General features: G+C 36.1%; 1 protein-coding gene across 13 annotated transcripts in view; it reads left to right on the top strand.

The window, feature by feature from the left end:
* The window catches only part of PTPN13 (protein tyrosine phosphatase non-receptor type 13), a 241,528-nt gene that overhangs the window by 110,890 nt on the left and 104,615 nt on the right, over positions 1-26,023 (top strand). For 11 of the 13 annotated variants that reach the window (XM_059922684.1, XM_059922683.1, XM_059922681.1 and 8 more), the window contains 5 exons: positions 13,452-13,547; positions 13,938-14,031; positions 20,280-20,502; positions 25,222-25,296; positions 25,418-25,592. In XM_059922684.1, the coding sequence (XP_059778667.1) occupies positions 13,452-13,547; positions 13,938-14,031; positions 20,280-20,502; positions 25,222-25,296; positions 25,418-25,592 (663 nt within the window). The remainder of the gene's footprint in view (positions 1-13,451; positions 13,548-13,937; positions 14,032-20,279; positions 20,503-25,221; positions 25,297-25,417; positions 25,593-26,023) is intronic. The other 2 variants (XM_059922677.1, XM_059922675.1) reach the window with 1 other exon arrangement.

Here is a 26,023-nt window from a genome sequence, read left to right as displayed (position 1 = left end):
GAACACTTAATTAATATTATGGGTTTGTATATAATTGCATTTTTAAAAACATTAGCCAGCACTATGAGATGGTCGAATATAACCTAGATCTAAAAACTTTCAAAGACTTAAAAAGACTTTTATTTTTCAAAGAAAATAAAAACTTAGAAATTTGTTTTATACATGATTTCACTGTTTTTAACTCTGATCAGTAAACTTTTAGAGTTGTGACAGCAAAAAGCAGTCACTTTGTAGCTTAAAATAAAGTCTCTCCTTTCAGAAGTTGTATTTCATGACTATTTAGTGTTGCACAACAGCTAACATATGAATATAATTTAGCCTGACATTCTTATGAGCATTCCCTCATGGAGACATTTATGTAAAGAAATTCTGCCCATTGTGGAAAAAAAAAAATCCCTCAATGATTCAAATAGATAAAACCATGATTGTCTCAGAATATAAATAGTGAAGATACACACCAATTTAGATGACTGTTTCTAACATTTAAAAGCTTGACTGGTATATTTTCTTAACATGTAAATATTAAGATATTAATTTATAATGTTTTCAGGTGTACGTTTCAAAAGATTATCTGACTTACTATTTGGTAAATTAATAGTAGTTTGGATTAGTGAAGTGAGGAGAGTGTTTTTTACACTTGAACCTTGCTTGAGAGTCAAATAGTAAAGCATCAAAACTTTAGTGAAAATATTTTTAATTTGTTAAATTATGCTACAATAAATAGTCTGTTTAATATGTTTTGTTTGAATAGGTGATTTATGGGGATTTCCTATAAAGTGAGTATTAAGTCAAATTATGTCCTAGTTTGCATAGAAGTCTTATCTTCTTGGGAAACATGTGCATGCATGTGTGTGTAAGTGTATTATGGAAACTCAAATAGACCAACTTGTTTTCAGATATGCATATATATATCTGCAAAGAATGATATATAATCTCTGTAAACTCTTATTTTTTCAAAATGGTAACTTGTTACAAAAAAAAATTTCCATATTTAGAAATTTTAGGTTTATTATAAGAGATAAAAGAAAAGGAAAAGATTTCTTTTTAAAAATAAATATGCTTTCAATTATTTGATATAGGACAATTTCTATCCTGAAATCTTTCTTTGGTATTAAAGAGTTTTCAAAAACATTTGCTCCCACAAAGAACCTACCCATTTTCCCCCCAGAGTATATTTTATAACCAATTTAAGGAAAACAGAACACCTTGAAAATGTTGATTTATTATGGAAATATACCACCTTAAATAAACTCCATTATTATATAGTAACTTGCAAGTAGTAATAAATTATATTTGCTTTAGACTAAAAGCATTGTTTGAAAGGAACGTTTGAGGTTTGGAATTCAAAAACAATAATTTTCTTAGTTACTTAGTTGAATAACTTACTGGTTTTATGCTGTGCTGTCTTTTTCTAAAGGTAAGATAATTTATGTTAGCCGAGCCAAGTACAGATTGCCAGTACAGAAGATTTCAGCTAGTATACAAAGAAGAAAAAAGAATGGAAAATAATATAAACCCATTTATCTCATTTAATTCTTATGAATAGTAGGCTTCATAGATCCCTTTTCTGTGTGACTAAAGCATTTAAAAATATTAATACTCTGTACAGTTTTTGTGATCTTTACAATTGGAAGTTGCTACTGGGTATCAGTAATTTTAGAATTAGAAGAGGTCTTAAAGCACATATGCTTGGGCTTGTGAAGATTTAATAATGTACCCAAGATCACATAACTGGTTAATGATAAAGTTTCCATTATTATGGGAGATTGTAGATTTCCATGAGAGATTTCAGCATTCCAGTCTAAGAATTTCCCACTACATGTTACCTCTTAATTTTTAAAAAAGGATGTGTTACAGTGTTCACTGGGATAATACAACAGTCAGAAGAAAAGAAATTGCTAAATTGCAGTTTGTTCTTTGGGGCACATGAGGAGATTCATTGAACTAATGGGAAAGACAATTGTCTCCTTCAGCCTCAAATGTATAGCCCTTACCTTAGCCCAGGCCCCATCCTCTTGAAAGGAGCCTGTACCTAGATCACCTCCATGGCATCTCCTCAGCTGACAGCATCAACCAGCCAACTAGCACAAGGGAGATCAGACTTTAAAATCACGGAGTTTGGTTTTGGGAGGAATTTGGATATCATTTCAATCAAACATCTCATTTTCAGAGACCTAGAGTAGACTAGTTTGCCAAAGGAAAGACAAAATTCATAAATCATAACAGAGCTGAATTTAGAATCCAGGTCTCTGAAGCCCCAGAATAAGATTTTTTCCATTCTGCCATTCTGATTTCAAGCAGAAACCAGAAACATTTCAGATATATTGTTGGGAAAATATTTTACTGCCTGGGAAGTTGGACGTTCAACTGACCACCTAAACAAACCCCTTAGGTCTCTTCCTAGTAAAATTATATAATTTTTAATACAGTAAAACAAGATATTATTATGAAAGGCTCATTTGGTTCTTCCTTCAATAAACCACACTGGATGTGGGTTAAGATGGAGCTCCATTGTGTCATATCCTCTATTGTGGCAGATAGTGGGATTTTGTTTTGCTTTGTTTTGGATAGTGTTTTGATGGGGCTTTACTATGGTAGGATCTGTAAGATGGTTATCCTGTACCTGATGACATAAGAGAGTAGACTATCAAAAAGCAGTGGTTGGTATCGAGTGCTCTAATTTCTTTGGGAACAAAATAAAGTTAGGAACAAAAAAGATCCCAAGAAAGAAATTGTAGTTGAAGTTTAAAAATCATAAGATTATTATGATGATTATTAATAGTTATTATTAAAACTATTATAAAAACTATTATTAATAGTTTTCTACATTCATAAAGCAGTGAGGCAGGAATAAACATAACAGCTTTCTCTCGTGGAAACTAGTTTTAAAGTTTGATGTCATTCCCTTTTTTTGCTTTATTCTTTTCATTTCACTCTTTTCACCTCAGCATAGGACTGTCCTATTCTACTCTTTCCCTTTCTTCCCTGTTCCCAGTATTTTCTTTTCCACCTGTCTCTACTCCATCTCAAGATCTGAGAAATTGTCTGTTTTCTAATGAGAGTATCTGTTGCCGTGCCGTTTGTGGTGTAATTACCACACACTCCCTATCCATTGCTCTGTGGGTTGGCAGCACATTCCTGATTATGAGAGACTGACTTGGAACCAGTACTGTGAGTATAGTATGAACAGCACTCCACACCCTGGGTGGGGACTATGAATAGAATTTTGCTTCCAGCAGTCAGTCTACTTTATGTCTAAATTAAGTATCGTTTCCTTTCTTTCAGTGCTGTGGCCTCTGGTCTAGCCTAGTTTTTGCTGTTCTGTGACTGTTGTGTGAATACAGCTTAAACTCTGTTGTGCAGCTAGAGTATGGAAACACTCAAATATGTGAGCCTGTTCTCATTATTAAGGCACCTTAATGTTTCATTTCCATTCACATTCATTCCATTGAACTTGAAAGTGCATATACTTTTTTTTTTTTTTTGGCTGTGTTGGGTCTTCGTTTCTGTGCGAGGGCTTTCTCTAGTTGTGGCGAGCGGGGGCCACTCTTCATCGCGGTGCGCGGGCCTCTCACTGTCGCGGCCTCTCTTGTTGCGGAGCACAGGCTCCAGACACGCAGCCTCAGTAGTTGTGGCGCACGGGCTTAGTTGCTCCGCGGCATGTGGGATCTTCCCAGACCAGGGCACGAACCCATGTCCCCTGCACTGGCAGGCAGATTCTCAACCACTGCGCCACCAGGGAAGCCCGCATATACTTTTATAGTTACATTTCAGAAGAGTAGGAGGATGGAATCATAAATGTTACAGTTCATCATAGAGGATGCTACTAGTGACATTTTATGGAGAGAGAAATATTTTCAAAACTTATCTTTCTTTTCTAAGAGCCAAAACTGGTAAAGATGAACTACTCAGTTTTTATTTTTACCTTATTTCCCTTAGGATAGCAACCCCCCCACCACCGCAAAAAAGAACAAAAAAAAGATTGAGTCGTTATTTGGATTACTCCATGAACTTAAATAATTTAAATAATCAGTTTCCACAGAAGTACATATGAATAAGCAGGGATTTTATGTGATATTGGTCAAGTATCACATGTACTTAGGTATTAATGACTTTATTATTATACTACTAAGATACAATATATTTTGTATCTCTGAAGAGCACACTATTATAGATGGATTCAACATCTTAACCAGAAAGAATCAAGTGGGTACTATGTTTCCAGGGCGGAAATTTAAGGAGATTTATGTTTTAGATCAGCATTGTCCAATAGAACTTCAATGGAGGAAATGTCCTATATCTACAAAGTCCAGCTCTGTAGTTAAAAGCCACGTGTGACTGTTGAGCACTTGCATTGTAGCTAGTGCAACTAAGGAACTGAATATTTTATTTAAAATTACCTAGCCATTGAGTGCAGCTTCAAACCATTCTCACACAGTTAGTCCAGTACAAAATACCAAAGATTGGTTTGAAAAGCATTTGAGAAGAAGTATGCAGTAAGTCATTCTTTAGCTTAAAAACAACTGAGCATAGACATTTACTTCTCTTGTTTGATTTATCCAAGTGAAAAAAAATGAAGTTGCGTTTTTAAATGCTAAGGAAAGTTAAAAGTGAAACCAAAACGAGCTTTCCAGTGTCTATAATCATAGTAATATAATACTGGTTTTGGAGTCCACAGAAATCAGAGGGTACTTTATCAGAAATTAGGGACCTAATTTAAATCTAACTCATACATAGTTAACATAGACCCAGTTTGGCTTTGATATAGAAACCTTCTGAAAAGCATGGATCGATATGTTTATGATTTAAAATGGATCTTACTAGTAATGAGTATCATCACAAGGTTTAAGACCCAACAGTTTTAACCTCCAAAATATTTCTTCATTTCATTCCAGTCTCTCAGTTCCTTCTGTTGCCCATGGACTATAGAACTAGCTTTCTAAATTGATCTCTCAGCTATAATTTGTCCTCTGTTTACCTGCCATGCAAATGAATGGATACATTTCTTCTCTGCCTCCAGCCATTTAATAACTTTTTATCAGCTGAGCAGGATAAAATTCAGGCTTCTTAGATTATGGTAGTTAAGGCTTTCCATTATTGTGTCTCTCCAGTCTCACCCTTTAGCATTTCCCATCTCACAGGTCATTCCAACACCACGTGTATTCGCATGCTCTCTCTCTCTCCTCCTCTCCCACTCCTCTTGCCCTCCCTCACCAACTTCCCTCCATACAGGCTATTTTATATTTTCATGCTTTTATTCATGCAGCTTTCTGCCTTAAAAGACTGTCTAAGCTTTCAGGTATTGCATAGCTCAGGAAGCTTTCTCTCATCTTCCCACTTCCAGATGTTGGCCTATATTTTTCATTGAAATTATTTGTTTTAAAGAGCTTTTTTCTCCTCTTGTAGACACCAGAAATTTGCCCTGGTCTAATTCATGGCTACATCCTTAGTTTCTACGACTGTGCCTGACATATAAAGATAGTCAGTAAGTGTTTGTTAATCTAAACTGAATATTGCAACATGGCTATTAATATTAAATATTTAGTATATTCAGTGGTGCTATTTCAGATATGGAATACAACAATATTCTCTGATGAATTATGCTATATAGTGAGGAGAAATCCCACCTCCTTCTCCTCTGTTTTGTCCAACTCTAAGAGAAAATCACATACTTGTCAGTCACAGCCTGACCAACCAACAGCAAATGCAATCACTTTCCTTTAGAACTCTGTACCGTTTGAAAGCTTTAGAAGGGGCAGTTGAAGTCATAACAACAAAGGATCCTGGAGGATGCTAGAAGAGTGGTACAGCTGGCCCAGATTTATGGCTACTGCATTACACAAGACCATCATAGAGGAACTGTTCACTCTTGTTGCCTTCCTACTCTGCACAAATTTTACATCTATAAAGTAATTTATATTTCACAGAGTATTTCTCCATATACCTTTCCTCGTTTATATATATTCATACTTGCATGTGTTCTGTTTCTCTTGGTTAAAAATTCTATTGATCACGTCTAGCTCTCAAAGGATTTTAGAATATATTCTATTCATGTATCATGCAGCATGGTGTAATACAGAATACAGTGGACTCTAGTGATCATAAACAAGGTACAATCTCTAATGTCCAGAAATTAACCCCCTCAAAAGAAAGCATAGAGAAAAACACTTCATACATGAATACATAATGTTGCTACTTTTGTTTCTCTGCTTTATTTGAAGGTTGAAATATTTTATTTGTTAGGACCTATAACTATAAAAATGCAGAGTTTTAAATATTTTTTTACAGTTCTGAACTACAAAACCCATCATTTTAGTGCATTTCTCTTTGAAACTTTTATCTATAATTTGGGTCATGTATTAAAGGTAAAGAAATGCCAAGCTAAAAGTGGTTATTTAATTCCTGATGTTGCATTGCCTGAGTCTCATTTCCTTCATGTTACTTGTCTGAGCTTGAATATGTGTCACTTGTAAAACGTGTTTTTAGATTACAGTTTGCGCTGGCTTAGATACATTTTAATGTGAAGATTGTAGATTTGAATGTTTCATCTAAAATAGCTCTACATAAGCTCAGAATATCATGCAAGTCTTCATAATTCCCTAACCATTAAAAGTATAGTGTTCATGACCACATGCCACAACTTCATATGTTTAAAGTGTTAAGTGTGTTAAGTAAGTGTTGGTGGAAATTGTGACAGTCGTCAAGAATTTATGACAAAACACTAGCCTATTGAAAAGCTGCCTTTTAATGTTGTTATATAAATGTGGAGTCAATACCATGTTAGAGTTGCAGTTTAGAGGATCAGGTTACAGTTAAAGGATAATAAAATATTTGTTAGATTTTTTTTCTTCTTTTTTTTTGGCTGCATTGGGTCTTCATTGCTGCGCCTGGGCTTTCTCTAGTTGTGGCGAGCAGTGGCTACTCTTCTTTGCAGTGCACGGGCTTCTCATTGAGGTGGCTTCTCTTGTTGTGGAGCATGGGCTCTAGGCACGCAAGCTTCAGTAGCTGTGATGCGGGGGCTCAGTAGTTGTGGCTCGCAGGCTCTAGAGCGCAGGCTCAGTAGTTGTGGCGCACGGGCTTAGTTGCTCTGCGGCATGTGGGATCTTCCCGGACCAGAGCTCAAACCCATGTTCCCTGCATTGGCAGGCAGATTCTTAACCACTGCACCACCAGGGAAGTCCTGTCAGATTTTTATACCTTGTAATCTGACCAAAAAAATAGTACACTCTTAATTATGGTAAAGTAATACTAGAAATTAAAATATATCTTTAATTGTCAGAGTATGTATGATTACAGAATCTCTATAACTAGACTTCTATCCAGATGTTAATTCTTTAAGCCATTATTCTCTAGTCCCTATTCTTCTCATTCTCTCACCACTATTCTACAAAATGTTTTTTGGAGAGACTATATTCCTATGTGTTTTATGTGTTTCACATACATATATTCACACACTCAATTTGATGTACTGCTTTTTTGGTGACATGTATTCAGGCTAATTTTATTCTGCCATTTTTTCTTTTTCAGTCGTTATTATTTCTATGCTAAGATTGTTAACTACAACTTTATTTTCCATGTCTGAAAACTAAATACATATAGGAAGTCAAAGAGAAGAAAATCATCTAGTGAAATGAGGAATACTCATGATCCTAAATGAACTCTAGTACACTGATTTACACAATGTAGGTTTCACTTAAATATTTACTAGCTGAGAAAAGAAATTTGCAAACCAACAAATTAGATACTGAGTCTAATTTTATCCCACAAAAGGCAAATAAATTCAGTTCTCCAGTTGTAATGGTGACAGCTTAAAATTTTGCTATTGCAGTTTTAACATTGCAATGAAAGTAGCCACATGTGTATTTTATAAAATGTGTATGTGAATATTCTTAATAGGTCCATTGCACATGATTCAAAAATTTTGGCATTCAGGAAACTTTGTAATATTCTATAAATACTTAAGAGCATCTCTTTGTTTAAAAAAAAAAGTCTGATACTTTCTAATTAAAATAACAATCACTAGGTTTTATTGATGCGGGGAGATGGGTACATATGAGGACTTGTACTCTCTGTTTTTGTGTCTGTTTAGAAGTTTTCATAATAAAAAATTGTGTGTGTTTTTTTAATCACTCAGTTAATACCACATTCCTGGGATCTGGACCAAATCTAAAGTGCTAATATTATACATTTAAATATAGATAGAAAACATATCTGTTGTCTGGATCCTCCAAAAAAAGTCATCAATAATGGTAGGACACCTTGTGGAAAATTAGGGATTACCCTTCTTTTGCAGACCAGACAGAGGAAGAAAGCTACTACCTGTCTAGTTAGTGTCTACTGGGTACCTTTTGTGTAGGTCATCAGAAAGCCAAGAAGTGTTTCTATCTGTCAGCATGGAAAACATGCCTCTGTTATACACCAATGCAGATTCTCTTGGTAAAAGACATGTAATTTTATAGTAATTCCTGAAACTGTTACATTTATTATTTAATTCAGAAATGGAAAGCTTATAAGGGCTAACCTTTCTTGTAAGCACAACTGAGTAGTAAATTTTGGCTGAGAACTTTAATCTGATTCTAACCTTTTTATAACCATGACTGTGTAGTAAATATTGCCTGGGAACTTGACTCTGGTTATATCTGCCATGCCATTAAGTGAAAGGAACATGGTTAACAACGTTTTTTTTTAAAGATGCATTCTGGAATACAAGAAGCTCACAAAAGATTCCTACCACTTTAATTAACATAAACACCCCACCCCTACCCCAGCCTTAGAAGGGAAAAGTTCTTCCTGCCCCTTAATTGTCCTGCTAAGCTAGTCATCCAGTTTGTGTTTCCAGAGTGTTTGTGCCCTAATACTCTGAAGCGGTAAAGCATCATAAGGCAATGTCCTCCCTCCCCCCTGGGTGTGGTACTGAGAACATTTACAGACAGTAGTTCATCACGGGAAGATGATTTATTGTTATATATATTTTTGTGTGTGTAAATTTATTTGTTTGTTTGTTTATTTAGGCTGTGTTGGGTTTTCATTGCTGCACACGGGCTTTCTCTAGTTGCGGCGAGCGAGGGCTACTCATCATTGCGGTGCGCGGGCTTCTCATTGCGGGTGGCTTCTCTTCTTGCGGAGCATGGGCTCTAGGCGTGCAGGCTTCAGTAGTTGTGGCACGTGGGCTCAGTAGTTGTGGCTCGCAGGCTCTAGAGCACAGGCTCAGTAGTTGTGGTGCACAGGCTTAGTTGCTCCACGGCATGTGGGATCTTCCCAGACGAGGGCTTGAACCCATGTCCCCTGCATTGGCAGGCGGATTCTCAACCACTGTGCCACCAGGGAAGTCCTGGTGTTATATTTTTAAGAAGAGTTTGTCAAAGTTACATTAATTTGTCTTACAGAGGAACGCAAGGATTGAAAAAAGTTTACTAGTGTTGTCAGAGTAAAGGAAACAAAACATAGGCGAGCAAAAGACAGGGAATGTGGACGCTGTGAAATAATGTAAGAATAGTTATAAAGCACCACCAGAGAATGGAAATTAAAATTAAAATTTATTTACTCTCATACAGCCACTTTGCAGAAATAGTTATGAAGCAGTAAATTCAATTAATACGGGGTGTGAAATTGTTATTGCAGGCGTAACATCCAAGTGACAGAAGTTCTCTCCTCTGTCTACTGAATAGGTTTGCTGCAACTTTCTACTTTTCATTGTGAGGTAAAACCATATTGCCTCCATACATTTGGGTCTTTCCCTTGGCCTTGTTGGTTTTACTGTCCTGTGGGTTACAATGCCAGGTTTGTAATTTGGTCAAGTTACCTTGGGAAAATCCCTCAAAACTTTAACGTGGACGTTCTGTACAATAAAACAAAAAGTTCTTTGGTGCCCCTTTAAAATAGCAGTTCTTCTTACATAAGCAGTTAACTATGTTCATTACATTTAAATTAGATAAAACTAATAAATAAATTAGATAAAACTGTTGTTTGACATCTTCTACAATCCTTTCAAATCACATTCATCTTAAACCAGAGGAATTTTTTTTTATGCACTTTTTTTTTTTAAATTTTTACTTTTTGCTGCATTGGGTCTTTGTTGCTGTGCATGGGCTTTTCTTTAGTCGTGGCGAGCGGGGGCCACTCTTCGTTGCAGTGCACAGGCTTCTCATTGCGGTGGCTTCTCTTATTGCAAAGCATGGGCTCTAGGCGCGTGGGCTCAGTAGTTGTGACTCGTGGGCTCTAGAGAGCAGGCTCAGTAGTTGTGGCGCACGGGCTTAGTTGCTCCACGGCATGTGGGATCTTCCCAGACCAGGGCTCGAACCCATGTCCCCTGCATTGGCAGGCGGGTTCTTAACTACTGCGCCACCAGGGAAGCCCACTTTTTTTTTTTTTGGCTACGTCGGGTCTTTGTTGCCGCGCTTGAGCTTTTCTCTAGTTGCAGCGAGCAGGAGCTACTCTTCCCTGCGGTGCACAGGCTTCTCATTGTGGTGGCTTCTCTTATTGCAAAGCACGGGCTCTAGGTGCATGGGCTCAGTAGTTGTGGCGTGCGGGTTTCAGTAGTTGTGGCTCACGGGCTCTAGAGAGCAGGCTCAGTAGTTGTGGCGCACGGGCTTAGTTGCTCCGCGGCATGTGGGATCTTCCTGGAACGGGGCTCAAACCTGAGTCCCCTGCATTGGCAGGCTGCGGCACCAGGGAAGTCCCAGAGAGGAGGGTTTTTTTAATCATTTATTTTACCATGAGACTTCCCTGTGGTAGAATGGAATCATTTTTTTTAAAGTTCTGGTACATACTTGGATTTTCAATTCCAAAACTCTTTTTATTAATTATAGTATTATTTTATACTTATGTTCACTGTATACAAAGCTGGACAAAGTAGGAGTCTTCTATATTGTGCATGCTTCTCCTGGTAAACATTGTTATAAGAACAGTACACAGCTTCCTGTCCATCAAGTCAATGGCCAGTCATTTAACCTTCAACTCTTCCCAGCATTACTCCTATCCTTTGCCTCAGCATGAGCTCCCAATTTTTCCAGCCCATCATTTCCATCCTGGTTTCCATCCTGGTTTCTGTGGTGCCATTTAACTATTTCATTCATTTATTCATCTCTTTTTCTTTTAACAATCTCTGTTAAACACCTCTTAGCACAAGGGAATAATTCATTTTGTGAAGTACCTGTCCTCAAGTTTGCAAACTAGTAAAAAAGAAACCCTCACATACCTTGATTATCTGCTACCATGCATCCCATATCACTCCTCAGTTCTAGGTATTTCCCATGGTCTGCTTTCTCTAGTGCCTAGAAAAAGCCACAAAACCATTCTGATTGGTTCCAATAAAATTCATGCATTCCAGCCTAATCTAAACTCTCACTGTAACATGAAAGCTTTCATGGTTTTTTTTGCTGACTCAACACTTTCTTCACAGCAGAATTTCTTCACTCTTCTCCGGAAGTGATTTACTTTTATTACCAGGAGTATGGCAAATTTCTGATGAGTATCTTGGAATTCCCTCTGTATTTTCACTCTTTCCTTTGTTCATCACTTCTTTCTCTTAAGAAGGAAAGGTTCTTCCTCCCTGCTAAATTAACCATCCCATGTATGTTGGTTTTTTCCCATCTCCTCCTCCTGGTTCCTTCACATTTTTCCATCAGTTTTTCCCACTATTATTTGCAATCTCCTCCAATCTACAGATTTATTATCCACTGCCTAAAAACATCCTCAGATATTTCACTCTTCCAAGAAGACCCTAATAACTCATCTAGTCTCATTTAGTTTATTTTTTTTTAATCTTTTTTCTTTCTCAAACCCTCAAACTTCTTGAAAGAATAGTGTTACTCATTTTCTCAATTTACTATCATTTAGTCTGATTTGGTCTCTCACCTGTCTGTGCAATGGAAATAGTCCTCTTAAAGGTCATCAGTGACCTTTGTGTATCACATATATTCATCTTTTCATTCATTCATTCATATTTACTCAGAAAATATTTATTTTGTGCTTGCTATGCATCAGACACTTGCTAGATACTAGAGGTATATCTGAAAAAGACACAATCCTTTTTGTCAGAGTTTATAATTTTGGTAGAGGAAACAAACAAGTAGAGAGAGAACTATCAATATTAGGCAGTGGAAGAGTCACAATTCTTTAAGCATAAGGCAATATGAAAGTACAAGAAGCAATATCTAACTCAGCCTTTAGGTGGTCATGAAAGCTTTTGTGGACATGAAAGATTTTTTTCCTTTAAGGCTTCTCTTAAAGAAAAAAGAAAAAGTATTCAAAAGAAAAGGGGAGGAAAGGTATTTCTAGCAGGGAAAGTATCTTTCAGGAAAGAATCTAAAAGTTTATATGCTTTTGGTTATCTGTAAATTCAGTAACACAAGTGCAAAATTTGGAGAAGTGGATGGTGAAGATGCCCTGGAACAAGGATTCTACCTGGATTGAGTTTTTAAAGTTCTGTTTCAATGTTTGTGTATTTCAGTGTGCTTTGGGCGGGCAGGCAGAGAAGAGAGGTCTATGCCTTTCATCTGATTCTAGCAAGTAAGAACCTATGACTTCAGAATATGAAGAGCCACTGCTATAAATGTAGTCAGGGACCAGCTTATGGAAAGGCTTTGAATACTAAGCTAAGGAGATACTAAACTGTATCTTGAAAACTCTAGTTTGAAGAACTTTAAGAAATACAGTATTATGCTCAGATTTTCATTTCTGGAAAGTTCACTCTTTGTAATGTGCATTATAATATGAGACAAGCAAGAAAGCAAGACTGCAGAGAGGGGAATCTAGGACACATGAAGTAGTCCAGGCTTGAGCTGAATAGTCAGTCATCTATGATAGTGATCATGAGTACAAAGAAGAGGGGTGAGTCAGAAACATTTAGAAGGTAGAATTTAGATTTTAGTGAGGTTCTGCCCCCCTCATACAGAGCACACACCGTACATCCCTACACAGCTCCCCACCCCCACCCCCCGTCCCCACATGTCCCGTCTTAAGTATTTTGTACTTCTACATTTTAAATTATTTGAGCTTGGGACTGTGTCTTTGGATTTTCCGTCCCTCATAGCACCTAGTGCAAAGAATGATGTTTCTATAGCATACACTGTGTTCTAAGAGCTCTGCATATATTAATTCATTTAATGCTCACAACAACCCTATGAGATGCACACTACTATTATACCCTCTTTTCAGTTGAAGAAGAGTCGCAGGAAGGTTAAATACCTTCCTAAAGTCATGCACCTGGTAAGTACTGGAGCTGAGATTCAAACCCTGACAAATCTAGCTTCGGAGTCCAGGCTGTTAACCAGTATGCCAAACTGCCTCAAAACTGTAGTCACATTTTTGAATACCACCTATCCATTCTTAAATTTAAAGCAATGTATAAAAATGTTCTAGTCTCACAAGAATAAATTTAGTGCCTTATTTGATTTGTGTGGAACAGCTAATGATTTTGCTTTCTAATGTTTATGTTTTAATCCTTTCAGAACCAATCCGAAGATACAAAACTTACCACAGTGATGTCTTTAGTACCTCCAGTGAAAGTCCATCTATTATTTCCTCTGAATCAGATTTCAGACAAGGTGAGAGGGGTCTGAACAAGCAAAATGTTCTTAAGAAACCATGATTGTTCTTCTCTTTCAGTAGTGTTGAGATATAAGGTGTCAAAAGAATAATTCTATATAAAATTTTTTAATTGTAAAAAACTTCCAGTTACTCATTTTAACAGTATTATAGGAACTTGATAGCAGTTTCATCAAATAGCAGTGTAGTCATTTTCGTAGTAGAGAAAATAATTGTTTTCAAAATAACATGACTTACCTCTAAAGAGTTTATTGACATTATGTCACTAATTTGATTACATGAATATGATTTGTAAAAATTATCTTATGTGTCTGCTGAATTCTTGAGTTTTAAATAAGATAACTTGATATTTTTATCTCTTGTACTATTTTTGTTTCATTCACAATCAGTGAGAAAAAGTGAAACGTCAAAGAGATTTGAGTCCAACAGTGGTCTCCCAGGGGTAGATGAAACCCCAAGTCAAGGCCAGTCACAGAGACCAAGGTATGTAATATGAACAAATGATAATATGTTTCCTGTTGCTGGTGTTTTTTTTTTCTTTGTTAGAATCAAGGTGAATTTTTTTTTTTTCAAGGTGAATTTTTAAAAATTATTCTTTTTCCTCTATTTTCTCCATTTTCCTTTTCCTTTTCCTCCTCTTTAAGTTCTTGCAAATTCATTCAATTATGTAAAAGATGTTATAGTAGTTTGAGTTATTGGAATCTTTTAAAATTAGAATTGGCCCTGATTATTTCTAGTTTGTGCTTGATTTTTTAAATTAACATGAATATAAAATAACTTATTAACGGTAAGGAAGTTCTGAAGGCACGGCATTAAACATCTGTGAGAAGATAGTAAACTTTGATTTCTAAGAGAATAATACTTCTTTCGAGGTTGAATGGGCTCAACAAGCAGGCTTTCAGTGAGTATTATTTGTTGAATGAATAATTAATAGGTTACTACTGAATAACCTATTATGTAAAAAGTTAATTTTTCACTACATCTTTCCTGGCTTAAAAGAGGTCATCTTGTATTTTTTAAAGCCCACTTCGGGCTGTTTAGAGTTCACTTTCATACTGAAATACTCAGGTTTCTTATAAAGTGTCGTGTATTATTCTTGTGCTAGGGTTAGAATGGTGGTATTATAGGCATGGATTGATTTACTTTGTTTGAACTGAAAAGTGTCAAATCAGTAGTGAATATATTAATGTGTATCTTTTGCAGGTGTGTACAGGTTCCTTACATGAACAGAAGCATGTTATTAATGTTAAGCATTAATTTGAAATTCATAATGTGATAGAGAACCAGAGGTTGCTTCCAAATTTACTCCCAAACGACAGGAATCCTCTTAAATTTGATATCAGTTCATTTAGTTCAAGTGCCATTATACACAAAAGAATCATTTGAAAATTAACAAAAACTTGCCCCTGAGTTGATTAATTCTGGCAGACACTGTTTCATACCTGTAAACTATTAATAGACCAGGTAACCCTAGCCATGTGATTAAAGCAGACAATTTATCCAGGGTTTAGACTCCAAGTAATTACATGGCACTAAAATTATTCCTTAATATTCCAGTTTTTATGAAATTTGTGTGTTTTTCTCTTCCCTCTTGTTCCTTTTAAAATAGTCTATGAGGGACTTCCCTGGCAGTCCAATGGTTAAGACTTCGCCTTCCAACACAGGGGGTACAGGTTCAATTCCTGGTTGGGGAGCTAAGATCCCACATGCCTGGAGGCCAGAAAACGAAAACATAAAATAGAAGCAACATTGTAACAAATTCAGTAAAGACTTTAAAAATGGTCCACATCCAAAAAAAGTCTTCTAAAAAAAAAAAAAGTAGTCTATGATACTTTCTTTGAGGAAAGCTCAAATAAGTATTCATTTACCTAAAGTGGTATGTATGATCTTTGCATAATAGCATTTTCTATTTTTATGACCCCATTGTGGTAGTAGTATTTGTGATTACTATTTTGGTAATTTTGACCAAGGAGGTAAGAGACAAAGACAGATCTATGCTTGATATTACATAATTTTGTTAAAGAAGCAAAGCTGTTTTGGGATGACCAGCAATACGAAGCAAACGTTGAATTGCACTAAGCTCTGTGTTGAATCGAGGAAGTCACTCTTCTCTATATATGTAATTTGGAGAAAACTTATAAATAGTTAATATGATGCCCTTTTAACTTAATCAGAAGTAGGAGTAAAGATAACAACTGGAAGAATTGTTGGGATTATGTGTTGATTGATTGTTTTTCTGTTTTTTTCTTTACAGTAGGTCCTTGTTGGTTATCTGTTTTAAATATAGCAGTGTGTACATGTCAGTCCCAAACTCCCAGTCTGATTGATTGATTTTATAGTCAATTTGCTAGTTATTTAAAATACGTATTCCTCCAAACAAAACTGAACCATTTTGTGAGTCTTATTTCAATTTTCTTGATAAGGTACCTCAAAAGCGTCAGGATTATAAGAGAATCTTAGTTTTGACTGTTTCCAGTTTAATTTTAGGAAACATTAACATTGAGGCCTTAGCTCATCAAATCGTAATTTAGTGATAAACTACCTTTTATTTCACACTTTAAGAGAGTAAAAAACACAACATAGTGTTCATAGCATCTGCATTAGATAAAGTTATAGGTGAAAAAAAAATATTTCAAGGAGAAGTAGATTGTTAGGTCTGTGTATTTATTACATTTAATATAAGGTGCTAAAACTCTACTTCTTTTAGAGTACCCCATCTCTTCTTTCTGCCCAAGGAAAAACACATTAACTAAGGTATTGTCTAGATTCCTTATTCAAGTGCAGAGTTTTCTGTATGTGTACAAAGGCTTCTGATAATATCCTTAACATGCTGGTACTTAATCGGGAGGTTCTGTTTGTTCTTTAGGTCACATATTTGTGACATCTATAAATAGTTCTGTATTTAGACATGCTGCCTGCTTCTTTATAAAATTTCCATTTCTTTAGCTAGAATGAAATGGAAAAACAGATCCAGACAGTGCTATTGATTTGTATCATAGTGGGTGGGGGGAGATTAACAGGAAGTTATGAGTCAGATCCAGAAGAATGAGTAATTTTTGGATTTTGAGCTTTCAAAAGTGTCTTTCAGTGACCAAAAAAGATATTCAAAGCTGTTTTCCAAAGAGCAACACTAAGTTTTTTTTCTGTGTTAACTTTTGAAGTACAATTTTTACATAGTGCAATTCCCACTGCTTCTGTGCCTATCTGCTTAATGATGTAACCATTTTTTCTGTCTCAAAAGAACCTATTTATTCATTCCTAAATCATCTAGGTTTTCTGAGTTTTTTGTTTGTTTTTCTTTTTCTTTCTTTCTTTCCTTCTTTCCTTCCTTCTTCCTTCCTTCCTTCCTCCCTCCTTCCCTTCCTTTCCTTCCTTCATTGGGTCTTTGTTGCTGCGCGTGGGCTTTCTCTAGTTGCAGTGAGCAGGGGCTACTCTTCCTTGTGGTGCGTGGGCTTCTCATTGCAGTGGCTTCTCTTGTTGTGGAGCACAGGCTCTGGAGCGCAGGCTCAGTAGTTGTGGTGCGTGGGCCTAGTTCCGCAGCGTGTGGGATCTTCCTGGACCAGGGCTCGAACCTGTGTCCCCTGCATTGGCAGGGGGATTCTTAACCACTGCGCCACCAGGGAAGTCCCTGTTCATTTGTTTTGTCTGTTTAGTTTGTTTGTTTTTTGCCTCTCAAACGTTTCAGTCTTTATAGGAATTTCTACCAGATACTGTGTTGGGCCAGATAAAGTGATGATCAGTCATTTTTTGCTACCTGTTTGTAGCTCTGGTATAAAATAATTTGAACAAGAAGGCTAATATATTTGATGAAAATGACAGGTGTGAGTTAAAATGTATAGATTCAAATTCTTACCATTTTCCTTGACCCCATTAAGTGAGAGTGAGCCATAAAATCATGTTCAATCATTTGCGCAACAAATGATTATTGAGTACCTGCCATGTACTGGGTACTTATAGGTACTGGAGATGGAGTCATGAACAAGATCAAGAAGTCCCTCAAGAGATTTTCTAGTGCTGAGGGATAGCCAGTAAACCACTGAAAAAACAAGTAAGTAATGCACCATCAGAGTGTGATGGTGCTTGGAAGAAAAATAAATCAGGCTAAAGGGATAGAAACTACAGGGGTGTGATGTCCAAATTCTAGTTTACATAGGTAGGGTGATCAGAGGAGGCCTCTCCCAAGGGGCGACGTTTGAAAAGAAAACTATTTGCAACAAGGAAGTAAAACATGCAGATATCAGGGGGAAGAGGGTTCCAGACAAAAGGAACAGCAAGAGCAGAGACCCTGAGGTAGGGGAGATGTGTCCATGTTAGAGGAATAGCAGGAAGGGCAGCATAACACAGAAGGCAGCAGAATGAGTGAAGGGCAGAGTGGATGGTAACCAGGACCCAAATCATATCAGACCTCAAAAGCTAAGGTGAGCACTTCAGATGTTATTCTAAGTGTAATGGGAAGCCATTGGATGGTTGAGAGCATAGAGAGCCATGATCTAATTTACATTTTAATGGGATTGATCTGTTCTGTGAAGAACAGATTGCAGGAGTAAAAGACCAGTTAGGAGGCAATTACAGTACCCCATTTGAGCTGCATACCACACAGACTAGGTTGCTAGTGGTAGAGAAGATTCAAATATAGATTTCTTCAAGGTTGTGCCCTGCAGGATTTGCTGGTCATTCAGATGTGGGATTTGTAAGAGGAATCAAGAATGACTCCAAGTTGTGTCCTAAGCAACCAGTGAGTGATTGAGAGAAGGTTGCATGTAAGGAAAAAGTATCAAGAATTTGGTTTTGGACATGTTAGGTTAAAGATACATGTTAACATCCAAGTAGAACACTCACCTAGGCAGGTGAGTAGAATTAGAATTCAGGGGAGAGCCTGGAGTTATGGGAATATAAGATAATTAAGACTAGGTGACTACATGAGATCAGGTAGATATGAAGACTGTGGAGACTAGAAAAATCTGGAGGTCTGAGCACTGTTGTAGTCTAACATTAAGAGATTAGAAATGAAGGAGGATCCAGTAAAAGACACTAAGAAGGAGGAGCCAGTGAAGTAGAAGGAAAATAAAAAGAGCATGGTTTTCCAGAAGTCAGATGTTTAAGAAGAGGAATGATTAAGCAGCTATGTTATATGATGCTTAGAGGTCAAGTAAGATGCAAACTAAGAATTGCTTAGAGGTCAAGTAAGATGCAAACTAAGAATTATCCTTTGGCTTTGATAACACAGAAGGTAGTCATTTTTGTGACTAGTTTTGGTGAAATGGTAAGGACTCAAACTATTGGTCTGAGTCCAAGAGAGAGTGGGAGATGAAGTGGAGATAAAATTTAAAGGACAGTTTTGAAGAAATTTACTCTAAAAGACAGCAGAAAAATGAGACAGAATCTGAAAGGAGATGTGGAACCAAAGGAGGATTTTTTTGTTCTAAGTAGAAAATAGTACAGCATGTTTGTATGCTAATGAGAATAACCTAGTGCATGAGACTAGTGATGCATGTGAGAGGGTAATTGCAGGAGCAAAGTCTTTGGGTGGGGGAGAGGGCTAGAATCCCATGCACAGTAGAGGTTTGACGCCTGTATAAGTGTTCAGGAGATCCATCCGTTGTAACAGAAAAAGACAGCAGAACATACGGATGTAGATTTGGAAAGTCCAGTGGTAGAAGGATAAGGAAATTATTTCCTGATTGCTCCTTATTTCACCAAGAAAACTGAGGAAAATTCGTCAGTTGAGAGGAGACGAGGGAGAAAGTATTGGAGCTTTGAAAAGAAAAGACAAGGAAGAAAATATGAAATAGTTCTCGAAGAAAACTAATCACCAGGCAGTACTAAGAACCCACTGAGATCAGTCAGCATGGTTCTGCAGTTTCATGAGAGTTGAGGTCGTATGCAAAGGAATGATTTTAATGATGGGCCTTAGAATTCAAGTAGTGTAAGGGCAAGAGAGGGTTAATAGAGAGAAAGTGGTAGAATCAATGGACTAAAATTCCTGATAGAGTCGGTGAATTATTTGAAGGGGAGTGTAAGAGGAAGTAAGCTAGAAAAAATAAGGAGATTAGATAGAGAGGGAATTGAAAGGTAGAAATAGGAGATTGTAGAGGTGGTGCAGTTATTGTTAATAGCCAGCATAACCATGGGTGTAGATTGCTGGCTGAGGTGGAGGAGGCCAGAGTGTTGGAGCACTCTTCAATCTCTGTCACACCACCACGAATGATGACAGCAGTAGTGGTGAAGACCACTGAGTCAGCCACTTAAATCTTTCATGAATAAGGGGGAGTTGACCACAGGACAATGTCTAGAGCAAAGCAGAGCAGTGGATGGTGTGAGTTCATAGCATGTACTTCAGGAAAGCTGGGGACTCTTGGAGGAGGGGTCAGTAATGATCTGGAAGCTGAAATAAAAATCACAGGGCCTCTCTGTCGCATGTCCCGGCCCACTGGTGCAGGATTATGAGAATAAAACAGCCCTGATCTGAGAGAACTGCAGGGGAAGCAGTTTTCAGAAGATGCTGGGATGTTAAGAGAAGAGGTGAAGGATGTAGATCTACCCACTGAAAGTGGGACACCATACTATATTAATATATTAAAAATAGGACTGAAATGTTACTGCAAGGGTTCTTCTGAAATGAAAAAATAAAATTTGTTTACATTCTTGATACCTTACTTAACATGACTTTTTCTTGATTAGACTTAAAATAATTGTTTTCTTCCCAACCCTTACTTTTCTCTTCTATATAGCAGACAATATGAAACACCCCTTGAAGGCAACTTAATTAATCAAGAGATTATGCTAAAACGGCAAGAAGAAGAAATGATGCAGCTGCAAGCCAGAATGGCCCTTAGACAGTCTCGACTGAACCTGTATCCAGGAGACACACTCAAAGCTTCCATGCTTGACATCACCAGGGATCCCTTAAGAGAAATGGCCCTAGAAACAGCCATGACCCAAAGAAAACTAAGAGTAAGTTGATTCTCAGGTTACTGCACCTAAACTTGGCCTCACAGGGAAATGTTATACAAAGTACTTTAAAAAATTCTATAGGTATCCTATAGGTTGCCTGTAGTTAAAATTGAAATCTCATATTAGTTTCCATTGGTGTTAAATATCTTGTTGGTTGATACTAAAATAAATATTTAGCTGTTTTCATGATTTCTTTTTTTTTTTTTCCAGACACACACACTGTATTTTATTTTTACAAGAGATAAATAGACTGACACCAAGCATTGTAAATGGATGACCACAACAAAAGCAACAGTGATTGCAATTACCAAACACGAAACACACTCATACTATGTCATAATATAGACATTCAGTCCAGTAATCCTCCACTGTAACAGCTCCTTTACTTTGCAGTGAAAATTGATTTGTATATTCTTTGCCTCTGAGTCCCTGTGGGATTTTTTTTTTTAATTCAAACAGAAAGTCACAAAAATTATAATCATCCTCATCAGTTCACTCAGTCCCATGTAATTAATTTTTTTTTCATCTTGATCTTTTGTTAGCACTTTTATGAGTTCATCAGTTTTCCATTAGAGTTCTGAAAATGCTTATTCATTCAGTTCAGCAGTACAATCAGTTACCAGAAACCTGTACTTGTCAGAGTCTTTTCCATGAATTCCTTGAAGATGAAACCCTTTTATAGGAACATATTTGCAAAAGCATCAGAGTACACCCAGAACTGTCTGTAAATGACAAAAGACTTAAAAATGACCACGGTTAAAGATTTGATGAAAGTTCATAATAATTCAATTGACAAGGAAATTTAGTTATTTCTGAGAGATACATTTTAAAGTAATAACTAGAATTATGACTTATAACATTATACCAGAACATATAAGATTTTTAGAAATTTCATGTAATGTCTGAAACATTTATGTTAACATATTTCCATACAAATAACCCAATGAAACTTTAATATTAGTTGTTTTGTTTGTTTTTTTATACTGCAGGTTCTTATTAGTCATCACTTTTATACACATCAGTGTATACATGTCAATCCCAATCGCCCAATTCAGCACACCACCATCCCCACCCCACCGCAGTTTTCCCCCCTTGGTGTCCATATGTCTGTTCTCTACATCTGTGTCTCAACTTCTGCCCTGCAAAGCGGCTCATCTGTACCATTTTTCTAGGTTCCACATACATGCGTTAATATACGATATTTGTTTTTCTCTTTCTGACTTACTTCACTCTGTATGACAGTCTCTAGATCCATCCACTTCTCAACAAATGACTCAATTTCGTTCCTTTTTATGGCTGAGTAATATTCCATTGTATATATGTACCACATCTTTATCCATTCATCTGTCAATGGGCATTTAGGTTGCTTCCATGACCTGGCTATTGTAAATAGTGCTGCAGTGAACATTGGGGTGCATGTGTCTTTTTGAATTATGGTTTTCTCTGGGTATACGCCTAGTAGTGGGATTGCTGGATCATATGGTAAATCTATTTTTAGTTTTTAAGGAACCTCCATACTGTTTCATGATTTCCTTTCTAAAAAAACATTAGATGGAGTTAGAGTATCTTAACTGTATATTTTAAAAGTATATTCATGAACCTAAAGTCAACTGGCTTTATCCAGTATTGTGGGAGATTGTTTTTTAATATTAAGAAATTTTTTATCCCACAAACGAAGAAGATCAGAGATAGAGAGTTCAGAGGTGGTTCAGAAGCTCAAGAATGCTGTCAAGCGCATTCCACCTTTCTGCTCTGCCATTCTCAGAATTTTGACAGTAATTCTCTTTATAGTTAAAGGATGACTGCATTATCTCCAAGCATCATATCCTCATATTACAATATCCAAAGATAAGAAAGAACAAATCTTGTATCTGTGGGGGATTTTTCTTTTATGTGTTTAGTTGGTTTATTTTTCTTTCATCATATATCCTCTATATTTTTATAAGCATAAGCTCAAAATGAACGTAGTCTTTTCTCATATAAAATATCATGAACATTTTACAACTTTTATAATACTATTGTTAAGGGCTGTAAAGTACTCCCATTATGTGAACTTACTGTGTACCATAATTTATTTAATCAGTTTCCAGCTATTGGACGTTTAAAATGTTTCTAATTTGTAATTGCTATAAACATCCTTATAGCTAAATCTTTGCAGATAACTTCCTCCAAGTAGAATAGCCAAGTCAAAGGCAAATACCTTTTAAGACATTTTATACATATTGTCAAATTGCCCTTTAAAAGTTTCTTCCAATTTATGTTTCCTCTGATGATGCCTGTTTTCACCATATTCTTACCAACTCTGATATTATCATTCTTTTTTTTATTATTATCACCAATTTGATAGATGAGGCAGTATCTAATTTGTATTGTTCCTTTACAAATAATTCTTCAAAAGCAAAATAAATGTTAGGAAAGTGATAAAATCTAGAATGATTTTTTTCTTTTTATTCCTACACTAAGAAAGTATATTATCTTACTCTGTTTCGCGTTTTCTTGCTTATTTCAAAGAATCTTCTTAAAAGCATATTTGTATACTTTTGAATTTGATAGAATTCAAATTTTCCTCATAGTTTTCTAAGGAGAAGAAACAGTATTGCATGGTGAAAATTACACTGAACTACAAATTAGAAGACTTGGATTCAGTTGCTAATAATTCAATTTCTAATAATATGTCTTTATGTACATTTTTAAACCACTTTGTGTCACATTATGCTGATTTTTAAAATGTGGAATTGGGTTGTAATTTATAAGACAATGTCTAATTTTAAAGTTATTAGATTCCAATAAAATACAACTGAATTTATTTCAAGACAAAGGGAAGAAATTCAATAAGGCTTCATCAATTTATCATTATAACCAATACATTTGTCAAAATTAAGCAGTAGGCAGGATAGCATGGGCTTCCAATAATTAAAGGCCCACATAAAGCATAAAAGGCACTATATATACACATCTTTTTCTAAAATCATAGTTTCAGAGAGCTAATGCAGAACTTTGGCTCATTAGAGAGTCTGTACCTTTATAGTATGCCACTGTTATGTGTCATCTCACTAAAAACCTGTGTTTCCTTTCAGTCAGTCGGTGTCTGCTTTCTTCGTCAGAGACATGCTATATCAATGACTAGAGAATTTGAGCTATTGGTCATTGAAGGACCACATAGTGTTGTTTCTAAAAAAAAAAAACAAAAAAAAAACAAACAAACAAAAAAAACAGCAGGAAGGGGGAATTCCCTAGAGGTCCAGTGGCTGGGACTCTGCGCTTCTACTGCAAGGGGCCCAGGTTCGATCCCTAGTGGGGGAACTAAGATCCTGAGAGCCGTGCAGTGCAGCCAAATAAATAAATAAGTAAATAAAATAAAAAGAGTAGGAAGGTTATATTTTTGAGGCTGAAAATAGTACTAGTATTAGGAGGAACAATTTCACAATTGAACTAATGTTATTTCCCCAAACATAAGTTTTTAGTTCTTTTTTTTTTCTGTATTATTTTTGATGCAAACAAATTTTTAATGTTCATACTCTATTGCCTTATTTGATCTGTATCAAATTCTGTGTTTCCCATGGCAGACTATTGTCGTTTCTTCTACTCTGTTTCTATTCTCATTTAAAATGTGTCCTACTGGTTCGTTGAGTATTAACAAATGCTTACTGTTAAACTTTTACTTAAATGTTACCTGTCACATGTTCCACACCTGGCTGTTGGATAGAATTCCCACATCAAGCAACCAAATGAACTGTACAGTGAAATGCAAAGAAGAAACCAACAAAAATAAAACTCCAGTTACCCCCCATTAGTTCAAACACATGCATGCACGAAAGCTTGCCCCCCCGCACACACCACCTGCCTTTGGCCTCAAAATTAGCCCTGCATTCATTCTACCTTTTGCCCATTTGGACATAATTTTTCCGTCTATTCTGAATGCTGCTCCCTCCTGGAGTCTAACTTGTTTTAAGTTATCTCTTCAACCAATTCTCCCCTCTAGGCAGAAAACCCTGGATATACAAGACATAAAGGGAAAGAGTAGCTTGAAAAGAAGTAAATGCACAATGTGGACTCTACTTTCCCCAGCTCCTGAGATATTATTTTCTTACTAGAAGCAGAAATAGGGAGCAGAGACTGTGATACTTATAATATCCCTAGTTGTCACTAATTAGAACAAAAAAGTACAGGATTCCAAGAACTTGATTACAGATGGATGTGTCTTTTGTAATATCAAAATAGATGTCCAATAACTAAGACTTGTTTTAGGACAAATTGAATATCACTCTCTGAAATAATGAAATTCTGTTCAATAACTTTACACATTAACATTATTAAACCAAATCCTTATGTGAACTTGACAACTCTATATTACTTCAATAATTGAGACTGCTATTTTTTTATTTTGGGAAGTTTGAGTCTACCTGGAGTCCAAAAAATGAAAACCTTTATTTATGTAAAACAGTATAAAGCCAGGCTTTATATTTTACGTTGCTGGTAGAAAATGAAGCTGATAAAACTTCTATTCACACTTAGTGTAAGGCACATTCCATTCCCGTTCTTGGCAAATTCCACCATACTTCTTTATTGAAAGTTTTTACATTTGTTTCAGATCACTAGTTCTAATATGGTGGCCTTACATGTAGTTGTTTATTATTATTATTATTACATTATTTTCCTTTCAAGGAAAGAGCTTGAATAAATGATAAAAACTATTGATTCTACTTCTGTGATTCACAGAATTTCTTTGGCCCTGAGTTTGTGAAAATGACGATTGAACCATTTATATCTTTGGATTTGCCGCGGTCTATCCTTGTAAGTAATAAAACCACTTTGTGTCACTTTTAGAAAATAATTTTAGTAATGATTTTTTTAAAACAGTAAAATTCTTATAATGTTTACATTGATAACTTCCATTCATTTTTTTCAATTGTAGACCAAGAAAGGGAAGAATGAGGATAACCGAAGAAAAGTAAACATAATGCTTCTGAGTGGACAGAAACTGGAACTGACTTGTGATACCAAAACTATATGTAAAGATGTGTTTGATATGCTTGTGGCCCATATTGGCTTAGTGGAACATCATTTGTTCGCTTTAGCTACCCTCAAAGGTACCAAGGCATTTTAAATTCAGGGTATAGTATGGAAACTTGGCAACAACGACTTCCTATATCTGTTCTGCCTAACCTTCTTTTGGGAAATATTAACTACATGGATATGTCAGCATTGAGAAGTAGGAGGAGTTCCTTTTCCTAACTAGGTACATTGTTTTAATAGCCATGTCTTTTTAGCATCTTCTGTACCTTATCATGAAGATTTTTCTCTGGCATTGGCTATATAAACATAGATTTTAATTGTTATATTTTGTGGACCATAATTTTGCCTACATATGTACTCTAGAAATTAGTATTCTGCTAATATGAGTTTGAATATATAGCAGGACCCTATTTCTGAATTTCCATATCAACTTCTTCAGCTTACTATCCTAGAAACAGTGTCTTCCTAAATGTTGTCAGTTGATGACGGAAAATAAGTCATTTCA

The sequence above is a fragment of the Balaenoptera ricei genome, chromosome 5, assembly GCF_028023285.1.
Source record: "Balaenoptera ricei isolate mBalRic1 chromosome 5, mBalRic1.hap2, whole genome shotgun sequence".
Lineage (NCBI taxonomy): Eukaryota > Metazoa > Chordata > Mammalia > Artiodactyla > Balaenopteridae > Balaenoptera > Balaenoptera ricei.
Note: the sequence above shows the minus strand (reverse complement) of the source record. Positions and strands in the feature narration are given on the sequence as shown.